The sequence below is a fragment of the Ambystoma mexicanum genome, chromosome 2p, assembly GCF_040938575.1.
Source record: "Ambystoma mexicanum isolate Mex_15411 chromosome 2p, UKY_AmexF1_1, whole genome shotgun sequence".
NCBI lineage: Eukaryota > Metazoa > Chordata > Amphibia > Caudata > Ambystomatidae > Ambystoma > Ambystoma mexicanum.
The window spans coordinates 64,209,475-64,222,130 of NC_090923.1; the positions used below are offsets into that span (position 1 = coordinate 64,209,475).

The window sequence follows — 12,656 nt, forward strand, 5'->3', positions numbered from 1 at the left end:
ACATAATGGAATAGTCATGATGGCATCACATTGTGCATGAGAAACGCTGATTTACATAATCGGACCGTCATGATACCATCACATTGTGCATGAGAGACACTGTTTTTCATAATCGGATAGTCATGATGGCATCACATTGTACATAAGAAACTGTTTTACATAATCGGATCCTCATGACATCACATTGTGCATGAGTCACTGATTTACATAATCGGATCATCATTGTGCATGAGTCACTATTTGCATATTCGGATCATCATGATGACATCACATTGTCCACGAGAGACACTGTTTTACATAATCGGATAGTCATTATATCATCACATTGTACATGGGAGACACTGTTTTGTATAGTCGGATGGTCATGATGAAATAACATTGCACATGATTCACTGTTTTACATAATCGGATTATCATCATGACCTCATATTGTGCATGAGAGTCACTGATTTACATAATCGGATCATGACATCACATTGTGCATGAGTCACTGATTTACATAATTGGATCATCTTGATGACCTCACAATGTACTAGAGAGACACCTTTGTACAAAATCCGATCATCATGATGACCTCCTATTGTGCATGAGTCAGATTTACATAATCGGATCATCGTGATGACATCACATTGTGCATGAGAGTCACCGATTTACATAATCGGATCATCTTGATGACATCACAATGTAGCAGAGAGACACCTTCTTACAAAATCCGATCATCATGGTGACCTTCTATTGTGCGTGAGAGTCATATTTACATAATCGGATCATCATGATGACATCACATTGTCCATGAGAGAGAATGTTTTACATAATTGGATCATCATGATGACATCACATTGTCCACGAGAGACACTGTTTTACATAATCGGATAGTCATTATGACATCACATTGTACATGGGAGACAATGTTTTACATAATTGGATCATCATGATGACATCACAATGTATCCGATAGACACTGTTTTACATAATCAGTCATTATGACATCACATTGTCCACGAGAGACACTGTTTTACATAATCAGTCATTATGACATCACATTGTACATGGGAGACACTGTTTTGTATAGTCGGATGGTCATGATGAAATCACATTGTTTTTGTAAAACGGTGACTCTCATGTACAAACAGTCATGATGCGATGACATCACATTGTGCATGAGGGACACTCATTTACTGCTCTCCGCAGGCACCCTTTCTGAATATTCGTGTTACCTCTGTCTCCACTTCTCACCCAAAGACCACCGTGACTCCTCACCTCAGACTTACAATCTGCTCCGCACCAATGAAACATATCTCCTCATCAGATGCCCATCCCTTCTCCTCACCTGATGCCCATCCCTTCTCCTCACCTGATGCCCATCCCTTCTCCTCACCTGATGCCCATCCCTTCTCCTCACCTGATGCCCATCCCTTCTCCTCACCTGTAGCCCATCCCTTCTCCTCACCTGTAGCCCATCCCTTCTCCTCACCTGTAGCCCATCCCTTCTCCTGACCTGTAGCCCATCCCTTCTCCTGACCTGTAGCCCATCCCTTCTCCTGACCTGTAGCCCATCCCTTCTCCTGACCTGATGCCCATCCCTTCTCGTCACCTGATGTCCATCCCTTCTCGTCACCTGATGTCCATCCCTTCTCCTCACCAGATGCCCATCCCTTCTCGTCACCAGATGCCCATCCCTTCTCGTCACCAGATGCCCATCCCTTCTCGTCACCAGATGCCCATCCCTTCTCGTGACCTGATGCCCATCCCTTCTCGTGACCAGATACCCATCCCTTCTCGTCACCAGATGCCCATCCCTTCTCGTCACCAGATGCCCATCCCTTCTCGTCACCAGATGCCCATCCCTTCTCGTCACCAGATGCCCATCCCTTCTCGTCACCAGATGCCCATCCCTTCTCGTCACCAGATGCCCCTCTCTTCTCGTGACCAGATGCCCCTCTCTTCTCGTGACCAGATGCCCATCCCTTCTCGTGACCTGATGCCCATCCCTTCTCGTGACCTGATGCCCATCCCTTCTCGTGACCTGATGCCCATCCCTTCTCGTGACCTGATGCCCATCCCTTCTCGTCACCAGATGCCCATCCCTTCTCGTCACCAGATGCCCATCCCTTCTCGTCACCAGATGCCCCTCTCTTCTCGTCACCAGATGCCCCTCTCTTCTCGTCACCAGATGTCCATCCCTTCTCGTCACCTGATGCCCCTCTCTTCTCGTCACCAGATGCCCCTCTCTTCTCGTCACCAGATGCCCCTCTCTTCTCGTCACCAGATGCCCCTCTCTTCTCGTCACCAGATGCCCATCCCTTCTCGTCACCAGATGCCCATCCCTTCTCCTCACCAGATGCCCATCCCTTCTCACCAGATCCTCATCCCTACCCTGAAAGCCCATCTATGCCACAGTGCCATTCCTTGGACCGAGTACAATTCCAGCACCTTGATCAATGCCAGGTCCTTAGTGGCTCACGCCACTGAAATAGCAGACATTCTACTATCCGAAAATCTTGACCTCCTGGCAGTCACCGAATCATGGTTACATGAAGCTGCAGGCCCTGCACTTTCCCTAACTATCCCTGAAAGTTACCAATTAATTAGAATGGACAGACCCAACAGAAAAGGAGGGGGTTTAGCTATTATAGCTTAAACTGACCTCGCCATCAGACTACAAACCTCATCTCCTCTCAAATCATGCGAACTCCTCATAGCCAAACTGCCCATCTCCAACTATCACACACTAACAATCTACCTAATATATAGGGCACCTGGCCCCATTGGGACCTTCGAAGAGGATCTATCCAGCCTCTTAGCTAATAACACTAAAGACTCCTCACAAATCTTACTACTAGGCAACCTGGACATAGGATTTAACGACCCAGATGACAAACAAGCCCAATCTATAGCCACGATGTTAGCTGAAAAAAGTTCCCAACCCACAACAAAGGAAGGACCCTGGACTGGGTCGCCACCCTGAACTGTGATACCGTCATCACCAAATGTACCCCTCAACACTGGTCAGACCACTACCTCATCAACTTTACACTAATGCTTAATAAACAACTCACCAAAGAGAAAATTATGGCACCCCACTACCCACTAGAGCAAAAAAATATATAACCCCAGACAATCTCCTGCCATTGCTACTACCTACTATCAATGCTCTTCCAAATAACCAGCACCCTGAGCTCCTGGTAGAAAGCTATAATAATGCTATGAAAATAGCACTAGACACCATTGCCCCTTTAAAACTTCAAAAAAGTAAACAAGCTCATCTAAATGCCTGGTTCCCCCCACATCTAAAAGAACTAACACTGTAAAAAACGAAATTAGAGACTATATGGCATCATACCCCACCTGAAGAAAACAAACTGAAGCTTAGACTCTTTGCCAATAGATACAAAAAAGAAATACTACTCAATTTGCAACGCAACTTCCAACACTAGAGAATTATTTACCATCCTAAGGGAGCTGGAATCCCCAGTACCACCACCTGACAATATTGCCAAAGACAGGCAATGGGCACCAGCATCCAAAATGCCCTAGCAAATAAAATTAAAACACTCCAAACTAAAATTGCCTTAAAAATAGACTCCCTAACTCCCATTGAAACATCACCTATATCCATCCCCATGACTACCAACGCACCCGACCCTGACCCTTTCAAATTAAAAAAAATATCCATTTTGGAAACCGAAAAGATCATTGCATCTCTCAAACCCTCCAATTGTAAGGTTGATAGCTGCTCAGCCCAGCTAATCAAGGATGCTGCAAGAGACTTAGCCCCATTCATAACCAAACTGATCAATGTCTCCTTCTCCTCCAATACCATCCCAAGCAACCTAAAGGTGTCAAAGGTGCACTTCAAAACCTTCCTCTTTGCTTATGCTTTCTCTCTCCCTCTCCCCTGCTGAACAGCTAATATTCTTCACTGAAACTGCACTGATTCTGCAACTGGACCATTCTTAACGGCCTGGGTCCTGGGCCCAGCCACTCTCCACTTGCACTGATGCCCTGGAATCCCCTCTGCACTGCGGGACTGTCTCTGTATCCCTACAGCCCCCTCCCCCCTTTCCAGCACTTGTTCTGCACTTACCTTGCACTTTCCACCAGCTGGCCCTATTTATGTATTACTTTACGCCACTTACCTTGTACTGCACTTCCCCCCTCCCCTTCCCCTTGCACTTTTCCCCCTCCCCCACCCCTGCACTTGTGCGATCTGAATGACACCTGGCCTAGTAGGATCGTTGTCTGTCTCCCCTTGTTCCTCCCCTCCCTGCCTCGTCGCGCCTTGAAACACCTGTGTATAGGCGCGTTATAAATGCCATATCATATCATATCATATCTTGGGTCCTACCCCTCCTCAAGAAGCAAACTCTAGATCCTGCCATTCCCACCAACTACAGACCCATCAGCACCGTACCATTCCGACTGAAAATAATAGACAGAGTAGCATACCTACAAATCCAGCACTATCTTGAAACTAACAAACTCCTAGTTACCTGCCAATCAGGATTCCGACCACAGCACGGCACAGAAACTGCCTTAATTGATCTTAAAGTACAGATTGACGAACTCAATGACAAGGGAAACGCCGCCATGCTGCTCCTCCTCGATCTGTCGGCGGTCTTTGACCTGGTGGATCATGCAGTCTTGTGCAAACACCTGGCATCGGCTGCCCACTTCTCTAGGGAGGCTATAGCTTAAGCTTAGATCCAATCATTTCTGGACAACCGCACAATGAGAGTCTTCTCTACATTGGCATCAGTGGACCCCATCAAAATAACCTGTGGTGTACCTCAAGATTCTTGCGTCTCACCAACTCTATACAATATCCTTACCAATCCCCTATTCGACAAATTGGACAGACTGGGTGTCACCTACACTAATTACGCTGATGACACTCAGATCATCATTCCCCTTTCGGGCAATTTTGATACGGATACGGCCTTGGTAAACAAAATATATCTCATCATTCAGGCATGGGTGGCCACACATGGTCTATGCCTGAATGATGGATCCACTGCCAATCTAAAAAATCTCAGCCGCAACTATTCAGCATTTAACATTGATGGCAACATAATCGCAGTTTCCAAATCAGTAAAAACATTAGGCTTTCACCTCGACTCAGCCCTAACACTAACAAAACAAGTTAACTCCCTTGCATCCTCTACAGCCTACACGTGCAAGCTCATTAGGGAAAATAGAACTTTCCTCACCCAAGCCAGCTATATCATCATCGCCAATGCCCTAATACTCTCCAAACTTGACTATTGCAACGCTCTGTATTTGGGAGCTAACACATACATCATTGACAAAATTCATCTGCCCTCAACTTGCACACTAAAGATCATATTTCTAACATTAGAAGACAATACAAATGGCTCAAAATTTGCGACAGAATCTCACTCAAGACAGCATCACTTACCTTCAAATGCCTCAATAATGCAGCCCCCCATACCTGGCAGCAAGAATTGTGATAAAAACCTCCACTCACCCCACCAGAACCGCCAACTCCTACTGCCTTCAGATACCCAATTCAGACTAAAAAAACAGGTGGCAGCAGCTTCCCAGTCAAAGCAGCCCAATACTGGAATTCTCTCCCACTTGACATCAGAACAGATCAGTCCTATTATAGCTTGAGACAGAATATTCATGCCTGGCTACACTCCAATGACCCCCAAGATTAACCATGTACCAACCCACACCGACCAACCTGACTGTACATATGTATATTATTCAGCCGATTTATCATGTGATGTAATGCATATGTTTATACTGTGCCTGCAACTAAGTTTTTAAGCAATCTTGTTTTTCTGTTCTCTGTAGCGTCCTGTTACCCTTGGGTTTGATGCACCATACAAAATCAATAAACAAACGAACAAACCAGAGATAATTCCTGCTCTGGGGCCCATCCCTCCTGTAGTGCCAAACATGCCCATATACGCATGACTTCCCAAGTCCAATCCCTGCACTTGGGCCAATTCCCTACTTGAGGCCATCTCTGCCCATAGATCCATTCCTACTTGAGGCCTCTCCCTTCTCTGAAGGCCAATCAATGCATCATGGCATATACCTCTCTAATGCATGCCCTTGCCCCAAGTGCAATCCCCTCCCAGAGGCTCACCCCTTTTCTTCACCAGAATTGAATTGTTTTTATTGAAGAATAAAACTGGGACATCACACACATTAATACAGGAAACGTGTGTCATGGCACGTGACTATACATCGATCAATAACAGACTTATAAAATCATTAAGGATGGTTCATAAACATGTATATATTTTACTTCTGAAGGAGCGGCAGTGTACTTTAACTTACATTACATTTAGGGTTTCCGGTTTTCCGGTAAATTCTGGAAATTGATCCCCGGGATTGTTGTTTCTTTCTTGGGCTCCGATAAACCCCATTATTTACATTTTGGGCCCTCATGCTAGGTCTAAGTGCGGATTCGAAACCTTGTTACCCTGTGTTGTCTTGCTTCAAAGACAGACACATTGCTGGTGAGCTATCCTCCCAACCCTTGTTCTTGAGCTCTCCTCCCAACCCTTGTTCTTGATCTCTCCTCCAAACCCTCGTTCTTGATCTCTATTGCCACCTATGTGAATGTATGACCTTGTTATTTTATTTACTAGCAATTCTATGGCACGGTGAATCTCTTGTGGAGAAGGGATATGGCCAGCCCCGTTGATTACATGACTTATGCAAGCAATTTGTGATGTTTTGGACTACATCTCCCCTGACCCCACACCGTTATTAATACTGGCTAAGGGTAGTTTAAGTCCAAAACGCAAGCCACTGTATCTAGAGAGAACCGTGTTACATATATATGAAACGGACTGACGAACATTGAAATGTCAATATCCACTTTGAGGGATGGGTAAAATGTATCGATTAGCCCACCTGATGGTCTAATCAATATCCAGCACTGAACACGACATTTAACACACGCTAAACGCTCATCGAGAAAGGTGAGGATTCAGAGCCATTCTGATAGGACGTAGTAGCCTTAGCCACGGTAATCCTTTTTTTTAGATTTTATGCTGTGTCTCAGCCAGGCTCGGACTGGCCTATACGGCAATAGTCCCATGGCTGAACCAAAAACACAAAATGGTTGTGTGGGCCAGTTTTATTTGGTCAAAGTGGGCCACTTTTTTGGCCAAATTGGGCCAGATTGATGAATTATTTCACTATGCGGCTAGGAGTTGTGACCAGTGTTACTGAATAAATATTCTTTAAAATGCACAATTTGCATCACACTTCATCAAAAAACTCCCTCGGGTTACTATTCAAACAGTGTCACAAAAGGAATGAATAGCCATTTTCAACTCTGGGCCACTTTTTCATTGGTGCCCGAGACAATTTTATGGCCCAGTCTGACCCTGGTCTCACCCGTCTACTTGCTCTGAAGGCCCCTTGCAAAAGGACACCAACACGGGGCACGGATACAGTATTTCTAGTGCAGATAAACACTGCGCTTTGCCTAGCCTCGATTCCCAAAGACAAGTTATGGAACATCAGAGGTGTGGACAGTGACGGGCCGGAACGGCCAAGGCCGACCCAAAATCTGTGAATACCCACTCGGCAGCACTGTGTGGAACTTTACAGATGGAAAAGTGGGCCCAACTACCTAAGCTTCAGACCCGGCTTGTTAAAATCCTGGCTACGCCTCTGTGGAACATTGCCGCTGCTGTACAATAATTGCACCGTAGCAAACGGTGACGTACCCAAACAATACATTCAGGAAGTAGGCACTGAAACCTATCCCAGCATACTGGAGCAGTGGCTTTCAAACAAAACAATACGTGTAAGGCCTTTTGCCAGACGTTGAAAACGGCTTCATGTTTTCTTATTGTACACCATGGGGAGGTCGGGTGCAAATGTCCCCCCACTTTAGAGCCCCGGTGATGTCTGAAGTCTGTACAAGTCCCCCCGGGGATGCTCCCAGCAGGCAGCACTGCAGTCTCTGGGCACTCGTGTATCGCTGCTACGCTTTCCAGGATGGCTGCAATGCCAGCTTCACTCATTCAAGTGTCCATTAATTACTGCCAGGCTATTATGCAAATCTATGCAAGAAGGATGAGCATACTCGTCCTTGGCACTTAAGGGGTTAAAAGCAGAGTTGTTGACTACGATCTGATGACGCATTTAGATTAGAACCTTGATGGATGAAATGGCATTTAACCGTTTTTGTCTAAATGTTTTCTTTGAAAACTGAGGAGCAGAACAAGAGGAAATGAATACATTATTACTGATCTGCCTGGGTGTGTATAGCGCCTGCATTAGCGTCCAGGAAATGCTGGAAATGCAAGGGGGTGAAGTCGACAGAGACCGATCCCCGCCCCCTAACAAACGAGTGCAAAAAAAAAGGGGGTGCCGTGAAGATCATGTGAACAAAGGGCGTCATCAGAGGCCTCCTATTGAGTGGAGTCAGTAGCCCAATAGAGCCCAATAGAGCACAGGGTCAGTGGCCCGTTTGGGGAGTGCAGCCAGCGACACTGCGTCTGGGATCTGATGGAGCAGTGTCAATGGATCAGTGAAGGACAGTGTGAATGTCCCAGTGATGTGCAGTGCCAGTGATATGATAGAGCACACTGCCAGTGGCTCAAAGCAGCCCAGAGTCAGTGACCCAATGGAGCACAGGGTCAGTGGCCCGTTTGGGGAGTGCAGCCAGCGACACTGCGTCTGGGATCTGATGGAGCAGTGTCGACAGTGTGAATGTCCCAGTGATGTGCAGTGCCAGTGATATGATGGAGCACACTGCCAGTGGCTCAAAGCAGCCCAGAGTCAGTGACCCAATGGAGCACAGGGTCAGTGGCCCGTTTGGGGAGTGCAGCCAGCGACACTGCGTCTGGGATCTGATGGAGCAGTGTCGACAGTGTGAATGTCCCAGTGATGTGCAGTGCCAGTGATATGATGGAGCACACTGCCAGTGGCTCAAAGCAGCCCAGAGTCAGTGACCCAATGGAGCGCAGGGTCAGTGGGCCCATGGAGTGGTTTGTGAGTGACATAATGCAGAACACCATCAGTGATCCAAAGTGTGTGATCCTTGGGAAATGATGTAATCTCAATGGACATTGCCTAAAAGAATTGGGAGTTCCCCAAGCCCACCATATTTTACACATAACAATATCACTGGACTTGGAGGTTGGCCTCTCAAACCTGGGCATATGTAGGTCTTGCACCCGGTCATGAGAGAAATGACCCTACTCATGCACGCATTGAATAAAATAATGTGTTCGTCTTTACACTGGAAAAAGCAGTTATCCCTGATTTTCTTATTTTCTGACTTATTTTGAAAACACTGGAAAAATACCCCCAGAAGGAAAATAAAGAAACCCCTAAAACAGGAAACCCTAATTACACTTAACACAAACAGCCATACACAAGCACTTACATACCCATCACACATACATAAATGCTTTGAATACAGGTAAATATTACACACAGGCAACATGCACTTAAAATGCATTACCAGGCTAGAAATGCAATGACCACATACATTACATTTGAAATGCATGTAAGCACGGATCATGTGCTCGGCCTATGTGCTAAGAGAACATCAATTTAAGCCATATGTAATAACCGTACATACATGTACAAACAAGCACACACTCAGTGAAACATAAACATTCAGAAAAAGAGTAAATCAGTGGAAAAAGCACTTTAAAAAAATTAACGTTGAGATCTAGGTGCATGGCAAAAGTGTACAGTTGTGACATACTGTATGTGTACTGAAAACATGTGTTAGTGCACAGAGTGGGGTTTATCGGGAGGATAGCTCAGAGGCAACGTGCTCGCCTTGGAAGCAAGACGACACGGAGCACCACAAGTTAAATCCCCAGGTCTGTGCTTAGAAACCTCTGGGTATTAAGCACGTTATAAATAACATATGATCTCATAACAGGCAAGGCTGGTGTGAAATTAAAGTGCTTTATTAAGTCCTTACAGGGAATAATGTGAGTTAGGTAAGGTAGTTTAGGAGATAACTCAGCAGTGAAAGCGGTAGCAAATAAGAGCAGGAATCTCTCTCTGAGCCCTCTTGTCTGTTCATTACAGTCTTTCTGGGAAGGTCAAAGTATAAAAGAGATACTATCACAAGGTTGCACCCGGTGTCGTCGGTCTGGTTTCGCTTAAATGGCCGATTTACTAGACTGGGTTTTTTGTCTTCCTGTCCTGGGTTTCACGGGAGTCCCGAACCCTTGCTAACTGAGTACATGCTTAGGATTCTGCAGCAAACCTGTCCTGGGCTTGGGGGGGAAAAAAATCCAGAAGAACTCCTCCAGGAGATCTAGGAGTGCTGTTCCTTCAAGGCTCAGAGCGTTTGGTCACCGATCTCAGATGCGGGCGCATGGATTCGATACCAACAGGACCGCTCTCTATTTGATCTGCATATCTGACCTCTTTGAGCATCCTTCAAAATCATGAGACTGGATATCCGTCCAATTTTGACGACATCCAACGCAGCCTGAAATTCGATCAGTCCTCATATCGCCTAACTCGACTTATTACAAGTCTCGTTGATATCCAGTCTTGGATGCATAAAGACCATTTGCAGATCAAGGAGTCCAAGGTGAGATCCTAGTTCTCTGTGCAGCTTTTAACACCGGACATATAGACCCAGTGTTCAACTTGCAAGTATCCTGTGAGGGCATAGATCTCTTCTAATGGCATTTGGAACCCGGGTGCCCTTTTGGACACTGTTACTCACATCCTCCAAGTTAAGAAGAATTGTTTCTTTCAGATAAAACTGCTTTACCAAATTCACCCGTTTATCCCTAAATGGGATCTGTTGGAGGTTGTGGGGGGCATAATCAAGTCCACCATAGATAACGTTGACCCTCTTCTCACATGTCTCTCCGATTCTTCCATACAAAGACTACAATCTATTCAGAACTCTGTGGTTTAGTTGGTTTTAGGCCTTGGGAAAAGGCATCCGGTCTCCCAGGGTAGAAATCATGACACTGGGCTGGCATCAAACATTGATTTTTATTCAAAATAATGTGCAATATTCACAATAATACCTTGTTTGCCTTGAGTGTCTCATCCACAGCCACAACTTCCAGCGCTCACTAGGATAAGCCACCAGGGACCTCCTTGGGTTCCCTAAAAAATGTTGTACAGTCTGAGGTGATTGTTCATTCTTAGTCTGGGATCCCAAACAGTGGAACGTCTTCCCAGAGTACATGAGCAAGAACCCAGTCTGCTTGACTTCATGGCCCTCCTTAGGAAACACTTATTCTCTGTCTGATCTTGTTCTGCCTGGACTAGTGTCTCAGTCTCTCCTCTCTGCAGCAATGATCAGCACCAAGAGGCGATTTGCTTACGCAGTGCATATCATAGAAACCATCTCACTCATTCATTCACTCACTCACTCCTATCGGCGACTGGGCCTGGCTACAAACCATTAACCGTGGACAGAATGGGTGCTTTGGAGGTACCAGGGGCATGCCCAAAGTCCATGTCACAGGCAAAATGCTTATTGTTCATGTCAACAGGCCTTGGATGTCAAGTGGGCAAAATGGGTGCTCAGGTACAGCCATGGCTGCAGTACACGGCCAGAATAGAGCAAAGTGGGTGTGTTCTGCATTAGTTCCTTGGGAAAGGTAATGTTCAGTTGCAAACACTCAACCACCGGAACTATTTCCCGAATACAAAGTCCATCAGACTCCAGCTATAACCTTAACATATAGCTATGCCATGACTACTATGTATGTAGACTCTTTTATTTTTTCAGTCTCATTTGCAGTGCTCACCGCTTTGCTAATGTCGCCTGCAGGTCAGCGGTGATGAGAAGATCCGTCACACCAGCTGTCCATACACAAGTAAGTAATGTCCCTATGGCAGGGTGACTGCATGCATACTGGGTGCATTGGGTTCCCGTACATTTCATGGAGCTTGGCCATTGTGGATGAATCCTTCTTGGCCATGGAAAGCATGGAATGTTCCGGAACGAAAGCAGGTGACGGTAAGTATTGTCCAAAGGTAGATTTAGGAGCTGTATCTGGTCGCGTTGGTTGAATGGGGCTTTTGAACAACTTTGGGATTGATGAGCTATAGAACAGTATTGGAAATGGATCTGTGGGTGAAAGGCGGAGCACCACTCCCTCCCCAAACCTGAAGGTTACTGGTGATCAGTTTCATAAATGCAAGACTCTTGCTCTTTTGCTTGAGGTAGGGGGGGGGGCTGCTCATATCGTGTGAAAATTCCTAGAAGGAACGAAGCCCAGGATGTGAATGACCATTCATGCTGACCTCAGTGTGATATTGCTGTTTGGTGACCATGCACGGTACATTGAATACGTGCAGCGGGACACCACATATCCAGTATTCGCAGATTATCCCATCCAGTTTTTAGTTTTTTGCATTATGCGATTTGTGGTTTTGCTTTTCCCATTCAAAAATCATTGGTCTCAAGTTGCCAAAATTCAGAGAGGAATCCAGAACTGAATGACCTACTCACATTGGACAGGAAGCAATTTGATTCCTTTGATAGGGCCAGTCCTTGATGCCTGGTTGTCCAACTCCAGGCCTCGGGGGCCGGATCCGTGTCAGATTTTCCAGATACCCCTCATTACTATTCATGAGATACATTTGCATACAATGATTCTAAATGTATACACATTTTTGCTCATGGATATTAATGAGGGATATCCTGAAAACCC

General features: G+C 45.8%; 1 protein-coding gene across 1 annotated transcript in view; it reads left to right on the forward strand.

The window, feature by feature from the left end:
* The window catches only part of IL17RC (interleukin 17 receptor C), a 220,000-nt gene that overhangs the window by 162,281 nt on the left and 45,063 nt on the right, over positions 1 to 12,656 (forward strand). The window contains exon 13 of the mRNA XM_069646179.1: positions 11,771 to 11,816. Within this exon, the coding sequence (XP_069502280.1) occupies positions 11,771 to 11,816 (46 nt within the window). The remainder of the gene's footprint in view (positions 1 to 11,770; positions 11,817 to 12,656) is intronic.